At 29.0% G+C, this 17,342-nt stretch overlaps 1 protein-coding gene and 1 non-coding gene across 2 annotated transcripts; one reads left to right on the top strand and one right to left on the bottom strand.

Moving 5' to 3' along the window:
- The first annotated feature begins 677 nt into the window (after positions 1–677).
- TRNAL-UAA lies at positions 678–760 on the top strand. Its single transcript has one exon. It is a non-coding gene; the product is annotated as a tRNA-Leu (tRNA).
- A 3,274-nt stretch (positions 761–4,034) lies between these two features.
- On the bottom strand, positions 4,035–10,096 carry LOC114374917 (glucomannan 4-beta-mannosyltransferase 2-like). The gene is made up of 9 exons (XM_028332642.1): positions 9,400–10,096; positions 8,898–8,996; positions 8,377–8,629; positions 6,653–6,763; positions 6,342–6,478; positions 6,080–6,193; positions 5,763–5,962; positions 5,443–5,673; positions 4,035–4,718 (listed from the first exon to the last, which is right to left on the bottom strand). Exons 1-9 carry the CDS (start codon positions 9,727–9,729, stop codon positions 4,565–4,567), a joined length of 1,629 nt encoding a protein of 542 aa, XP_028188443.1. The 5' UTR covers positions 9,730–10,096; the 3' UTR covers positions 4,035–4,564.
- Between the last annotated feature and the right edge of the window lie 7,246 nt (positions 10,097–17,342).

The raw sequence follows: 17,342 nt of genomic DNA on the forward strand, positions 1-17,342 counted from the left end.
GAAAAAAATATTAAAATCACAGGTTAGGAAAAAATATTTATTGTAAAAATTACAGGGGAGAATGTAAAAAACATTATGAATAATATATTTTAATAAAAATCTTTCTTTTTTAATTGCTTAACTAAATACTCTAATTACATTGGTTATCCTTTGTCATCTATTAATAATTTATCAAAACCACTCAATCAGAATGAAAGATGAGAAAAAGAGAGTGAAAGATATATACCGTCAGTAATGTTACAAAAAACGAAAATAAATATAAAAAACAGATGTAAGAAAAAGAGATTACGAGAAACTGATCACATTCTAATAAATGGCTGATTAAATATTTAAAGTTGGGCTAATAATTAATTTTTTTGACAAAAGCAAACTCAAGAAGGAATTTCATTAACAATCACTAATCAGTTGAACAATACAATGTGGAACATGATTGAAAACTTCGAGACTTGTTGGTGTGAAGTTAAAAATATATAACATAAAAAAGCAGCATATGGGTTACGTGATGAAGACATAGTTTTTTTTTTTTTTTTTTTTTACGCAGAAGGTTTAAAACGTTGTAAATTGTGTGTAAAACAAACGTCGAAATAGCTCTCGTCCAGATAGAAAATAGGAAATCTCCGTTGAAAATAAAATGACTATAGTTAAATATATAAAAAACACCCTGCATTTTACATTCAGCTGGTTTGCCCGAGAGGTTAAGGGGGAAGACTTAAGATCTTCTGCACATAAGTGCGCGTGGGTTCGAACCCCACAGCCAGCAAGTTTTTAAATTTCTTTCTTTATTTTCATTTTTTGTTTTGGAAAGTTTTTAGAGCGGGAAGCTCATCTCATAGCCCAAATTTAACTAGTTTCATTTGGGCCACAAAGCTCTTGCAAAAGAGGCAAAGCAATGCGTTGCTAAGCTGCAACACTCGAGATTTTTGCACATTTCAAAAGTATTGCACCACTCTTTTAAAATCGTAAAAACATTGCATAATAGGTAATACAATTTTTTTAGTGTGTAATAATAGATTAGTAAATAACCCAAAAGGTCCGACAATGTTGATAGATTGTTAGCTTCTTTAATCATGTTGTTAGGGGTTTGATCTCCTAATCGTGTGTATGGTAAAAATTTTGTTGAGAAAGACAAAACTTATTTCAATAATCTCTATGTTTCGAGGGTTAGTCTTAAAAAATAACAACAAATCATTAGTATGCACTTAGAAAATAACTAAATGACAAGTTTGTTATATAGCATTAGTCTTAGAGATTTAGTTTTAAATCGTAATGCATATTTGAGGACAAGTAAACGCTAAAAATGTATTATGATATAGGAGGATTTTGACTAAATTAGTGATTTGGAGTAATATAACTCCCAGTAGAAAATTTTTTGCCATCCTTGATCATTTTGCCTAGTCTGAATCTAATCTGGTAGATTAAACAAAAAAAATAAAATATGATGTTGTAACCATAGATTTCAAAATTCTTTGTTGGTATTTTAACAACTTCATAATTTATTATATATACACATAATTTTTTTTTATCACAAGTTGAGTGTTTACTCATTTTTAATCAATAATTAAAAATACCTAATTATTAAAGAAAAAATAATACTCATCCATCTCATTCTTTTACCCCTCATTCTCTCACTTTCATTCCATTTTTCTTCCTATCTCTCTACCTCTACTTTGACATCACATGTTATATCTATCATTTTTCTATCCGCCTCTCTCTTTCATCCACCCCAAAATGGGGTTGTGAGTATCATTACTCTGATCAAAGCCATTTGAGACTAAAATTGCCATTTCTTGACATTCTTCGTCTTCTACCAACTTGGCAGACAAGGCAAATTTTGGATCATGACTCATTCTGTGGGTTTGGTAAAATGATCCCTTGGTGGGGTCGTTGCTAGGGAAGAGGATAAGAGATAGTCATCTTCTACTAATATAGGATGTGAGACAAGCTCTATATCATCACATGTATTTGCATCTTTTGCACTATTAGGCTATTAGCCGATTTTTAAAGGTTTTAGATTGATTTTTGTTTTTACTTCTATACTTTCTTAAAATCGTTGTTCCGCCTTCTTATATATGTTAAATTTGCATTTATTAATTTCTTTTGATTTTACGATTAGCTTGAACAATGTACTTTTAAGCAAATTATTATTACTTTAAAGAACGAGTGGGATGCTCAGCCTTCAACATATAATTATTGGTAAAAAAAAATCAAGTTTGAAAGAAAAGTTTACATTAAAAATGGAAATGAAAAACATTCCTTTATCATTGGTTTGTCTGAGCTTGTGCATATCGAGTATCAAAATTACATTTTTTTTAGTTGCATTAGGCTCTAATATAGTAATATCATGTTGAAATTTCCACACGGTCAAAATGATCACAATGCGGTGCTTAATTAGCAATAGGACAACAACATTGTGGGAGATTGAAAGTGTAAGATCTTATTCAGTGTTGAAATTGAAAAATAATACAATAGAGCTGACGGAATTGGTGGTGACATATCTAACAAGAGTTGAAAGCCAGCTTGAGAAGAAATTCAGTATGAATATTGTGTAAGAACAAAATGTAGCCGTTACTTTAACCTTTGTTTTATATCACCAGCAGACGCTTAATTTTGAGAAAAATCTTACCCTGAAAGTTTCTACTTTTTATCAAATAAAGAGGACAATCATTGTGACATAGTACCTTTTAAACTAAATGGTCAAAATTATGTTGGCCCTTTCCATTGTTCTTAAGAAACTTAATTTTATTGATAGCACCCATATTATTATATTAGCCTCAATATACCTACCCATATGACTATGAGGACTAAGATTGCTTGTCTTAATAACTTTCGCTCTGCCAACAAAATTAGACAGTAATAAAGGGATATTATAAAATATGTTAAATGTTACATTGGATAATGACACTTTTGCTTGAAGTAACCAAATGACAATTCATGATTCTTGCCATCACAGGTTACTATGATTGAGCATCAGGCATGAAAAGTATTCCCAAAAAAGGTTACTTCTCACATTTTTAATCCCTTGGTGAAACCCAAAAGGATACTTTTTGTGAAAAGAACATCATTACCTTATAAACATGATGAAGCAATATTGTGATAAGGTTATAATTGAACCATTTGCACTAAGACAACTGGCTTAAGAATATTAGTCAGTTGAAGAACAAGTTTACTAATGGGAAAAATAATAATTATGGTTGATGGTGTGGTTTAGAGAACACAACAAATGGCACATGCGCTACTGCATGTGATCTCTTATCCTTAGTGTTTGTTTTTATAAAGCTTGAAAGATATGAACAAAAACTGCAATATGGCATCCCGTGCTTTTCCCTCGTAGCATGACATGTATTAAATAAGGGGAAAAGAAGGAATGGAAAAAACACAATGGACCTCCTCTTTTTGAACCAATGAAAATGACTGGATGTAAGGACTATCTGAAGTTTTTCAATTATTTGTTTTCTTGTCGGAAGGTTAAGAAATCAAATTTATTAGTTGTAACTTTTAATTTTTTTATAAAAATAAATCAAGCATTAAGGTGTGCGTGTGAATAAATTATGCATTGGAGCTTAGGCGTAGAGCATAGCTAGAAGTGTCGGTAGGAGAAAGCTAGGGAGTAGGGAATATTCGCATTCTTTGTAGCCAAATGACTTATTTTTAGCAGTTTCTTAAAAGAGATTTTAAAAAACAAATGTTTATTTTTCTGAGAGAATTGTTAACCATTCATTCTCTCACTCTTTTGATCACACTTTATGACTAAAATTTATTAAAAATCACACTTTTTTGTGTTTCAATTCTTATTTAATAAGTTATTTTTCTGATTTTCTAATTTTTAATAAACTTTAACCAATAATAAAATATGTCACAAAGAGTGGATTATAAAGTATGTTAATTCCTTTCACTTTTTTTTTTTCTAAAACACACAGTTTCTAGCGATAAAAAGGAGGAGAAGAATCATTAATAAAATATTGAAATATTGAAGATGACTTTATTTTACTCTTTAGTCCTCCACACCGAAATATGCCAAAGAAAGCAGCAAATGATTGCATGTATGGTAAATAAAATTCATTCCTTGGTGAAAAAATGACAAATAACATGAATTAGAAGCGCATTTTTATCCACCAAATTATTTTGGCTCAGACTAAGCAAACCTAAACAAATAAAGGACTCACGAAATATATAACTATAAAATCTCACAAAACAATCTATGCAAACAAAATCACACTGTCTCTACTTCATGTCTAAGGCTCTAATTTAACCACTTTTTGTTTTTGGTACATCTTCATAGCTGCCCTTAAGCCTGTGTAATGCAATTCTAGTAATAACAGCACTTTGCCTGTGATGATTTGTATCTTCTTGATGATGGATGACAATGAAATTTTGGAAAGGACTTTTTTTTTCTTTCCGAATTGAAAATTATTTGAGCTAAACTAGCTGTAGATGATTTGGTACAGAGTTTGTTGCTTGAAGAAATCAGCCTCTTTTGATGTATTTTTTTTTAGGAGAAACTAGAAAAATATGGACACAACATTGATGAAACTTAAGTAACTTGAGAAATTTGGATCAACGAGGTTTACACGATGGTGCCAACGTAGCCAAATCCTACAATTGAGAATGTTAAGGTCTGAAGGAAGAGGTAGATGAAGTAGTTGTGTTTCCCATGAACATAATCATAGCATCCACATACGAAGAGGAAGGCAGCAAATCCCAACTCCAGTAAATTAAGTCTGTTATCATGTTCAAACAAGAAAAAGAAATCATAATTAGACAGAAGAAGAAAAAAAGATGATGAAAAATGAATATTTGTTGCAATTAGAGGCCTAATATGAGAAAATTTAAGACCTCTTAAAGTGCATATGGTACTTGTCAATAATGTAAAGTGTGATTTGGCTAATACAGTAAGTACATTTGAATTCTCTTTTAACATGGCCTATGTTTAATAAAGTGAGAGTTAATAATGGAGTAGAAAAGTGGGACATAACTCCTCTTTGATTACATGTTTTGAGTTCATACTAAAATTATTTTGATGTGGGTTTTCTGAAATCTTGACATGGGCATGTGGTTTTCTAAAATCTTATGTCATATTCATGTGCATGTGACAGAAACGTTTTGATTAGGGTGGCATGCCGTTGATTTGGAAATGGAATTAAAAAAAAATCAAAGAAATGCTCACCTACTCATAGAGAATCTTAACTGTTTACAACGAAGAATAACTAAAAATTACTCACTAATAAGTAGGAACCTATCAAAATTATTTCCTTGTTGCAATCATTAAATTATTGACCACACAGTCTAGAACCCATCTCCATAATACCAGTTTGTGCATGATTGACAATCACAAATTCACAATCGAGATGTAGAGAAGAAACTATAATTAATGCCAAATGCAAACACAATTATTTGCTTTCGAAAAATACAAATAAAAATAAAATAAATAAATTAAGAACTGACCTTTCAACAAATTTGGATCGAGTCTTTTTGGGGGTGGCCTTGATGGCATTATTCTTCTTGGCAGCATCTCCTGATTTATTCTTATTATTATTGACAGAGTCACCAAGTTTTTCAGTCACAACCCATTCATTAGCCCTCCCATACTCTAAGAGACCTATAAATGTTGCCTTGGTACGGTGCAAAGACATCACATTCTCAAAGAGGATCCAATAGAACAGAAGGTGAATGGACCTGCCAAAGTTCCACACATCTTTTAGAAACAAATTAATGGACTAACTATGGCAAATTGAAAGTGTAAAACAATAGAAAATTAATGATACCTTGGTGTTCCAACTGAATTGAGAATGGTGATGACAGAAGGAATATAAACAGCTCCCCAGATTGGAACATGAACCTCTGGGACCAAGATTGTAAGGGGAATCACAACACAGTAGAAGAAGAAGGTGACCATGTGGGCGATGATTTTGCGAACAAAGAAAAAGCTGTATATAACATACACTTTCTTCCAAAACCTAACTTTCTGCAGAAAATAAATGTAAACAAAAGAAAACATCAGAACAGACATGGAATTACTTAAACAACATTGTCCCTTTATATATATATATATATATATTACTTAACTGCAATGAGTACTTACCTTGTTCCTCACAATCTCCATCACCATTTTGCGGAACAAATTAGCAGGACCACATGACCATCTGTGCTGCTGGAATCTGAAGGCTCTCAAAGTACTGGGAAGCTCACTTTTGGCCTATATAAAGTTACCATTTAAAAAAAAGGCACCATTACTTAGTATAAGAAAATTGAAATGATAATTCATAATCATATGTCATTCATATTCTCCGTTAATTGTTAACTTTGGAAGTACTAATAGGTAAGTAGATGGAACATTGATTAACCTGGAGGTCACCAAGGTACAAAAATTTCCATCCCCTAAGACTAGCACGAACAGCAAGGTCCATATCTTCCACTGTTGTTCTGTCTTTCCACCCACCAGCTTCGTTGATAGCAGCTATTCTCCAAATACCAGCAGTTCCTGCATTAAGGTCCCAAAACAGCAACATTTCTTAGTAAACAAATGATCATTATGAAACTAACCTATGATATGACTATGTAGTACCACGTAGCATATGTGTCACATTTTATGTTGTGGTAGGTAAGGTCAACATGTTTTAGGAAGAGTTGAAAGTAATTAAATGAATATAATTACCGTTGAAACCGAAGAAAGCATGAGTGGCTGATCCAACTTCTTGCTCTACTGTGAAATGGTAATCCAGGGACATCTCTTGCATTCTTGTCAATAAACACTCGTCAGAATTCACTGTCACAAAAAAAAAAAAAAAAAAAGAGATACGTTATTAGCAATGTATATATATTATGATTAGCTTTATAATTAAAAGGTGAAAATGATTAAAAGAGTAGTAACAATATGTATGAAGTTAAAAAAGGGAAGAAAAAAAAGTTCTTGACTTGTGATCATATGATTTTATTTTTTTACTGAATTAACTTTTTCATAAGCTAAGTGTACTAGTACAGAATCAAAGGACAAATGGCACAATGCCATCTTGCCGTTACTACCGTGGCGGACCACAGAGACAATAAGGCAAAAGTCAGCTACGGCCCCACACATGCACATGACACAACATTAATTTTATTTTTCTGCAAATTAATGTTTACTAAAATTAATTTAATTTGAGAATGTGAGTGGAATTAAAGACATAATAAACTACCACTAATTGTTGTTGAGAATACCATATGATCAATGTTATAACTCAACTAATGAAAAAATACAAAAATCCTACCTAACTAAGTTTATTCTTTATTTGATCACTGTTTTCAGCTCAAGAGAATGGGGAATTGGAGAAGTGTCGGCAAGGAAGAGTTAAGTCCACCTTTAGGCACATGGTACTCCCCTCACTGTTATTAGTTTTTTTTTTTTTTTGTTTCTTATCTAACTCCCCAAAAAACAATACTGCAAAGGCACGTGGGAAGTGGGTTCGCTGGATTGGGAACTTTGAAGTTTGGATGGATTCTTAAATGACAGTTTTGCCCCTCTCACCATGTTCTATTGTTCTTTCCCAAATAGTTCTTCTGCCTCTCCCCTAGAGTGATAAATTGTGTCAGACAATGCGGGTTGCTCTATAAACCCCACAAAAAATAAAATAAAAAAGTTAGATTTAATAGTGTTTTTATTTTGTAACCTATTTTGAGTGAGTTAACTTAACCCATCTTGCTTTTGTTTAATTCTTAATTTGTGGCAAGATAGCACGAGTGGATCCACTTCACTTAAATTGACAAAATTGCCCCCTTTCCACTTAATCACTTTCTTATTAAAATACTAAGTACAAAACAATTGGTTCTGACAAAATTTTAGAAGCACAAATCAATAGTTATCTCACACACCCCACTTACAATTATTATATTTGGGTGTGTGCATTAACCATGGATGGCTAGATTTTTCTGAGCTGGCAACTAAGAGTAGAACTTAGAAGAGTGACGCTTTTTATTTGTTTTGTTTCTTCTTTATACTTTTTTCACTTCTTTTTTTATTTTATTTTAATTTTACTAATCTAAATAGGGACATGACCGTGAAGGAGACAACCTTCACAGGGAGGGTGACTGGCTCGTTAGTGGTCCCCAACCGTGATTGAAGGGTTTGTTTTAGTGGGCTAGCAGGTCAAACCACGACAAAGGGGAAAGTGAAAGTCCACACTACAAATAATTTTTCTCCAATTAAACAAAAAAATAAAATAATGAAATGAAATGCCACCGACACTTAGGACTTGAGTGGGAAAAAAAAAAGAAGCAAAGTTGGAGTATTGTATTAAGTGAAAGTCAAAAAACCAAGAAGTGAAGTTAGTAGTACTAGTACTTACTACTTATGCATTAATTAATAAAATTTTATTTTACTATGGGTTAATTTTAATTATTTACCAAATCTCCAACGAGCTTGAACAAGAGCAATGTCGGGGTTGCCCACCAAGAAAGGAATGGAACGTCTGAGAAAATCTGGCTCTGGCCTGAAATCTGCATCGAAAATTGCCACGTACTCACAGTGTTTCACATAGTTACGTTTTAGGCCTTCTTTTAGAGCACCCGCTTTGTACCCTCCTCTTGTTTCTCTGATTTGGTACACTATGTTTATGCCCTTACTTGCCCATCTCTGGCATTCCATCTCCACCATTTGCTGCAATCAATCACAAATTCAATTTCATATAATTCATTATTAGAGTACATAAATTTAAGATGCCATTTGATCAATTCCTCCACCAAACCCCTCAACATAAATGCACCCACTCCACATATCTTAACACCATGATTATACACCTAAGGCTACGATAAGGCTACTTCTACATTCCAATCTTTAAGATTGACACATTAAAAACTCACATTGAATATAACTCAAAATTAAACTGAAAAAAAATGTGAAAAACCTCTTATGAGTGTGTATATACCTTGACGGTAGGGTCAGTAGAATCATCAAGCACTTGGATGACGAGACGATCCGCAGGCCATGAAAGATTACAAGCTGCTCCAATCGACACCTTGTACACCTGAATCCAAAAAAAAAATAACCAACCCAGATGAATACATTATAACATAAGCACCAATTTTAAAGCGCAAATAAATCCAGAAAGGCACAAAACTTTGTAACAGTTTAAACTTAACTCAAATTCAAGAATTTTCCTCTACTTATATACATTATTTTATTTATATTACAAATCAATATTGGATCTTCAATATAAGTTAAGCACCAGACATTGGAGCGTGAAATTTGTAGAACCAGCCAGACATTAACTGATGGTCAGTCAGACAATGATAATCTGACAGGACGAACAGTAATGAGTGAATGCTAATATTGTCTTGGAATTTGAGTTTGAGTTAATTAAAATCAGTTGAAAAAAAAGAAAGAAAAACAAAGCACAAGAGCAGGGAATCTTTATTCTGATTTCTGACCTCTTTCTCATTGAACATTGGAATCTGGACAAGCACGACGGGGTAATTAGAGTTGCCGAGTTCCTCGTCGTCTTGGAGTGGCTCGAACTTGTAGCGCTGGTGTGGCTTCTTCCAGAAGAGCTTGACGAGGATGATGACAATGCCCATGTAGACCCTCTCCATGAAGAGCATGAGCGCCATGGCGAGGCTAATGTACACTGCCAGGTTCAGCAGAGGCACGATCAGTGGCGCCTTCATCACTTCCCACACCATCTTAATCTGCGCCGCTACGTCGAAATTCACGCCGTTGATTGAGTCCGGGATGAAGAACTTGGGCTGAGATTCAACCATTTTGGCTTTTTCTTTCTTGCTTTCTTCTCTTAGCAGAGAAAAGAGTGAAGCTTTAGGAAAATGGTGGTGAATTGGGGTGTGTGCTTTTTGTATGGGATTGAAATGGCAATGCCCTTCTTGTCAACTTGTGCTGAGTGAGAGAAGCAAAGCAATGACAGTTATGGTGAAGAATCAGATCTCTCTCTCTCTATCTCTCCCAAAAAAATGGAAAAGTAGAAAAAACAGAAACTTCTCTCTCACTCACAATTGGCGCCTATGAATGCTTCTCTTCTCTATTATCTATCTATCGCTGTGTGTGACCGACAGAGGAGAATAGAGGCATTCTAGACAGAGAGAAAGAGAGAGAGAGGGGCAATAGATGCAGAGATAAAGGGGTCCCTTTATAGTCATGTTTTGGTGATAGATTTTCCTGCTATCACGTTTTTGTTATATTATAATTATTATTATTATTATTTTGGTTCTCATCTCACACCATATTCACAGTTACTAGGTGCCATTTGTTTACCTTACCCAAAGTAATCTGAAACTAAAGGTAGGTTTGGCGTTTAACTAGTGTTTTCTCGGTCTTTAATTACTTCGGTTTCCAAAGGCAGCAGTTATTTTTTCCCCCTTATTATTATTTGCTCGTGCGTATAACGAAAGATCAAATAATTAAGAGGGATAAAAATATTATTTCACCAACAACTTATTGGTCTGATTGTAGAAATAATAGCATTTAAGTGTATCTCATTTTTTTGATAAAATATTTTATTTTCTTTTTATAGTGTTTGTTGTGGAGATAAAATGATTTTTTCTCATTTTAGAAAAATATTTTTTTTTTATAGTATTAAATGTGGAAATAATTACATTTTTTCTTGAAAAAATATTTGAGTTTTGCTAATTTTTCATTTAATAGTGAAAGATACAACAATGCCTATTATCATGATACAATTTTTTTTATTGTAATATGATACAAAATTCTTCCCTTACTTTCTAACAATTTGAAAATAATTTATTTTCCGATACTAATTTATAATTAATAGGGTTTTTTTTCTTTAAAAAATGTATTTTTGATTTTCTATAATTTTAAATCCACAATTTTGATCTCTGTATAATTAAATAAAAAATTCATATAAAAAGCTTACATATTAATTTATACAATTTAATTGATTTATATAATTGCTATATAAAATAAATTTATTTACTAAATAAATTCATATAGTCAAAAACCAAAATATTAACATGTAGGTTTCCTAAAAATTTAAATATAATTTTTTTATTAATTTATATAATTAGAATAAAAATAGTTTACATGTTAAAATATATTTATGTAAACTATTTTTATTCTAATTATATAAATATATTTTAAATTAGAGTAAAAAAATAATCTATATATTAAAATCAATTTAAAAAATAATTTATATATTAATTTATGAAATTTATTTATAAATTGGTAAAATTAAAATGAAATATATAAAATGATATAAAAAAATTCAAAATATTTATATATTAAATAAATTTTTGAATTGATAAATTTTTATAATTAGAAAAAAAATTAATAGCTCTTAACCTAATGATATATAGTAAAAAAATAATTTATGGACTTTTTTTTGTAATATGTAAAACTGATTATTAACATTTTTATTTTGATTTTTTAAAAATATATATTTTTCTTATATATAAATATATTTTTCTATTTAGCCCTTCCTAATGTAACTCTACCTCATCACAAGTAATACTCACTTCTGTATGTAGTAATTAGTATCGGTATTATCTTTTAATAATATTTTTAATATGTCTTGATTTAATTTACGGAGAGCACAATAATAAAAAAATATTTTCTTATAAATAGAAATTAATTATGTTTAGCCTCTTTATTACATTTAAGATAAAATATATTCCACAAAATTAATCTATTTCATTATTGTATTTCTGGATGCAAGTAGAAATTAGGATTAAATATATTTTTAGTTTTGTTAAATGAGTACATTTTAATTATAGTTTGGTGAATTTTTTTCCTTTAATTTTTATCTCAGAACTTTAAACGCCATATAATCTGAAATATAATCTGAAATGAAGGGAGTATTTTATAATAGTAATTTATTTTATTAGGATTCTTTATGTTTATTTTGTTTGCTTTATTTAAATTCATGCATTTAATTTCCGATTATTTATTTGCTTTCATTTACTTCCTTTATCTTTAATTATAAAAAAATTTAATAATTTTTTTCTTTTTTTATAAGACTTTTTTTCTAATTTCTGAACTATTAATTATTTTTTGTGTATATTATTACTTAATTATTCTCTCTCCAAACATTAATAGAAAACAAATAAGTGGATAAAGAGAAAATAAAAAAGATAATTTGAAATGATAGTACAAAAAAAAATTTAATGCAATAATTACTTTTATTGAAAGATGTAAATTAATTGAAATATTCTTATAATAAAAGACCAAAGAGTAAATTCATGCATTTACTTTTCGGTCATTTGTTCACTCTCATTTAATATCACACATTTACTTTTTAGCCATTTATTTTCTTTCATTTAAATTCTAACATTTACTTTCATTAAATACATATATTTACTCTTTTTTAACCTTATTATAAGACACATTCTAAAATATATGTGCAGTCCTTTGTATAAGGTATTTTACACTTTCTATGGAATATTTATTTTATTTATCTGCCCTTGTTAAAGACATTGGACACTTGGGCTTTGAAATTTTTATAAACTAAAAAAGACCACATTTATTAGCAAAAAACCTCACATAAGCTCTCTCATTTAATGTAAAAATATTTTCACTTAAAATCTGTTTGAATTATCACTAGTTGTTAAATCAACCCTTAATTTGTTTAGCATTTTACCTTTAAACATTTTTTTTTTTACTTTTTTGCACTTTAAGTCCTTTTTTTTTTGTCTTTTTATATTGTTTCATTTAAATTCACTCATCATTTACATTTTGCACCATCTATTCTCTTTACCCATTCAAGTTCATGCTTCATTTGCTTGCTTCATTTAAATTCATGCATTTACTTACCCACCATTTATTCAATCTCATTTAATATCACACATTTACCTTTTAAACATTTGTTTGCTTTCATTTAAATTCTTGCATTTACTTTCCAACCATTTATTTACTTTCATTAAATACATACATTTATTCTTTCTCGTCCTTATTATAAGACACATACTAGAAGATATGGATGATCTTTTGTATAAGGTATTTTACACTTTCTACTAAACATTTATTTATTTTACTTATTTGTCCTTGTTAAAGACATTGGACACTTGTACTTTGAAATTCTTATAAACTAAAAAAACCACATTATTAGCAAAAGACCTCACACAAACTCTCTCATTTAAAGTAAAAATATTTCTCTTAAAATTTATTTGAATTATCACTCATTTTTAAATCAACCCTAATTTGTTTAGTATTTTACCTTAAAACATTTATTTTTTTTTTACTTTTTTTCACTTTAAGTCTTTTTTTTGTCTTTCCATATTATTGCATTTAAATTCACTTGTCATTTACATTTTTCACCATCTATTCTCTATGCCCATTTAAGTTCAAGTGTGGTTCTTTATATTTCATTTGTTTGCTTCGTTTAAATTCACGCATTTACTTTTCGATCATTTATTTGCTTTCATTTAAATCCATGCATTTACTTTCTAATATTTATTCACTCTCATTTAATATCACACATTTACTTTTTTGCCATTTTTTTGCTTCCATTTAAATTAATTCTTGCATTTATTTTTCAGCCAATTATTATTTACTTTCATTTAATAGATACATTTATTCCCTTTGATCCTTATTATAAGATACCTTGTAGAAGATATGATCGATCCTTTGTATAAAACATTTAACAGGTTTTATGAAACATTTATTTATTTCTTATTTGTTCTTATTAAAGACATTGAGCATATGTGCTTTAAAAATGAGGAGAAATAAAACCTTTTTTTTTCCTTTGAGAATTCATCTATAGTCTTCTCTATGAAATTATTGTTCTTTCTTACAGCTTGTTAATTATCAAATATTATCATTATTTACTTATTTACTTATTTGTCTTTACAGGTCATTCAACACAATAAGAAAGCTCTATTCTACTCTTACTTTGCAATACTATCATTATTTAAAACTCATTTTAGTTTTATTTTTATGAACGTCATTGGTAAAAAAACTCAATTAAAATATGACACAACACACAACTTTTAAACATGTTAAGTCACTTCAAGGAGCAATATTTTTTAAAAAAGCAATAATGTTTGTTGATGGTGGTTTGCTCCAGTAACAATATGCTTCATAGTTGTAATTAAATGATGATTAATAAGGGTAAAGTTAGTAGTATTTTTTTAAAAAACCAATAAAATTAACTAATTTAACTGTTTTTATTGGTTTTTGTAATTACGTTAAAAGTGTCTTATAATAAGAACTAGAGGGAGTATTTTTTTAATTTCAATGAAATTTAATTGTTTTTATTTATGTTTTCCATTAATTAATTTAATGTATGACTCTTTAGATTAACTCTATAAAAGTAGGCTTTCTATAAAGTATAAAAAATAACTAAAATATGATATTGAAATAAGAAAACAATATTTAAGTAAAAAATCTCGTAAAAATAAAAATTGCTTTTGGTTGGGCTTAATGGAGGGAGGAGAGGGAGTGTTTGGTTGGGGTAATGGAGGGGAGGAGAGGGAAATGGTGAGAGCAAAATCCCTCCTCATTCAGGTTTTGTTCTCCTCTAATGTTGAGGAATTTGGAGGAGAAGGGAGAGAATTTAAAATATTTTAAGTATTTTTACTAAAATATCATTACTTATATTTTGAAATTTAAAATTGTAAGAATATAAAAGTAAATTAATTTTTAAAATCTCTCCACTCTCCTTCTAATCAAACAAAATATTTAATCAAAATCTCCCAACTTTTGAATCAAACAAAATCTTAGATAGTCTCTTGCGATAGAATCAAGTTTCTATCAATAGATTCTAGTTCCTGCGGTATTTTCTCGTAAAGAATTTATTCTCCTATAAGAGAATCAAGTCTCCAAGAAGGAATCAAGTCACCACGAGATTTGAGAAATTTAAAAGAATTTGGCCTAAAATCTTATTGTGTTTTGCAAATTAAATTAATAAATAAATTTTGCAAATAATTGGATTTTCCTTTTAATCCATTGTATAAGATGAACTTTTCAAAAACCTATATTAAGCAAGACAGAGAAATTAATTCGGATCATACTATTTTCTCTTGAGTCTCCTTTGTTAAGGTTGAGTTTTTTTATATACTGTAAGGTTGAGTTCTTAGTTGAGTTCTTAGTGCTTTTATTTGTGATTATCTCACTATCATTGAGTGATTCATTACTTTTTTATTTGTTTCTTTATGAGCAAAGGTATTTTTTTCCTTGGTTTACATTTGAGGATTAGTGATCACTTATTTTCTAGGACGTGTGATCCCTTAAGCATAACTGGAGTGGTTTAGTGTGAAGTTGTCAAGAAGGACTTCCTTGAATGTAAGGGATTTGTTGTTGTATACTTTGCTTGGATAATGGGAAAATCTTAAATGTAACTTAGAGACTAGTTACAGAATAATTAAATCTCCGAAGCACAATTTCTCTATCCCTACTCCCTTTTATTGACTTGTTACGATTGTTTGATTTCTTAATTCTCTCCAATTATTTTCAATTGAATCAATTTGATTTTCTCTTCTTCTTTAAAGATTTTATCCTTCACAATTAAATTCATCTCCTTGAATTTAATTGGTTAATTAGACGTTTTACTTTGCCGCCTGCAACTCTGTAGGAAAAGAGGGCAATGTTGATATCTACATAGGAAGTAATTACTGTTAGGACATCGAGCAACTGAAAGTAAAATTGGTAAAATAAAAATCTCTAAATAATATTTTTTAATGATGTTAAGTTAAATGAACTAAATTGCGTATTTCAATATAAAGAGGAAACGACCGTGTAATACTTTCATCTCTCAAAAAGAGGGGTGTATTATTTACCTTAACAGTGATAAGTTTTTATTTTTTATTTTTTAAGGAGAAACAGTGATAAGTTAAATGAACTAACTTGAACATTTTAACATAAGGAGAACAATGTAATACTTGCATCTATCAAAAGAAAGGAGTGTAATTTTAAAAATCAAGATAAAAAATGCTACCTTCTTAAAAAAATACATATTTATTTACTAAAAGAATAAAATTGAATGTACTTATTTTAATTTTTTTAATTAAATTTAGAATCTATATTTTATTAAGAGTCATATAATATTTTCTAATAATATTTTAGTGCGTTATAAAAATCATTGTAGAAGAAATAAATATATTTAATTTTAAAAATATGAAGATATTTTTTTATTTAATAATAGAGTATATTAAATTGGATTTTTTAAGACTTTATATACTTGATTGGCTGTCGATGTGCTATTTCATCCTACAAATGGCGGCAGCTAGACAAAGAATAAAAAACTGGATCAAATACAATTTCATTGTCTGTACCCTAGTTTTCGTTGTCTTATATTTTTCTTCTTCTTATTTGTTATTTTTGGATGAATCACTGTATGAAATTGAAACCCACAATTTTGTTTTTAGTAGTTTAAGTTTTCAGTTATGTGCAGTTTAATAATTTTTTATTTTACCAAAAAATATTATCTGTCTAAATAATATTTATAAAATACACAAAAAATATTTATATAAAACATTAACTAAATACACATACAATTATTCTGTAAAAAAAAAAATACACATACAATTCTAATTTAACAACCTACGTTTCACGTGTTTAAAAACTTATTTTTGAAACAATTTTTTCATGTAATTGATCACACACGTAAGATGAGTTAGAAAAATACCATAAATATTAACAAGAAAATAAGAAACAAAACAATGAAAAAAAGTAGGAAAATTAGGGGGGGAAATCGTGCAGATGCATGAAAAGAGAAAAAAAAAACCCTCAAATGAGTGGCTATTGCTTATTGGGGACGGGATCATATAAATGAGAGAGACAAATTAAAATAAGCGGAAAACAATATTCAAATGTGTTAAAAATATATACAAAAAAGAAACAAAAATAGGAGAAAATCATCGAAACGAGTAAAAATATACAGCAAATGGATAACAAAATTTGTTGAAAATTATGTAAGTGGACAAAAAAAAATTCAATTAGTGAAAAACTATGAAAATAAACAAAAAAATAGTAAAATGGGTAAAAGAAATATAACCTAAATTGATAGAAAAAAAGGCGGAAACAAACATGCCAATAATTTTTGTTATTACTTTTTAAAAAAATATATTTCATAGACTATTAATAATGTAACATTTTATTTTTCATAATATATATACATAATTATAAAAATACATATAAAGAATATATATATAAATATTATTAAATGGATAACCATAAGTTACAGTATACTTCCTATGTTCCTAATTCTTATGTTAGTTATTATAAGACTGTTATTATTTTTGTTAAAAGATGATTTTTTAATTTTTAGATGTATTAATTATTTTTTTATAAATATTTTTATTTAAATATTCTCTTAAAAAATTATTAAAAAATAATTAAGTAGATAAAAATAGCAATTTTAAAATAATAATTCAAATAATTAATAAATTTAACGTGATTAATTAAATAAATT

This window comes from Glycine soja, chromosome 11, assembly GCF_004193775.1.
Source record: "Glycine soja cultivar W05 chromosome 11, ASM419377v2, whole genome shotgun sequence".
NCBI lineage: Eukaryota > Viridiplantae > Streptophyta > Magnoliopsida > Fabales > Fabaceae > Glycine > Glycine soja.

Coding starts and splice junctions, on each gene's coding strand:
- LOC114374917 (XM_028332642.1), bottom strand. CDS start 9,729: ATGGTTGAATCTCAGCCCAAGTTCTTCATCCCGGACTCAATCAACGGC. Junction 8,997..9,399: donor CAATGTTCAATGAGAAAGAG/GTCAGAAATCAG, acceptor TTTTGGATTCAG/GTGTACAAGGTGTCGATTGG. Junction 6,764..8,376: donor TCAAGCTCGTTGGAGATTTG/GTAAATAATTAA, acceptor TTTTTGTGACAG/TGAATTCTGACGAGTGTTTA.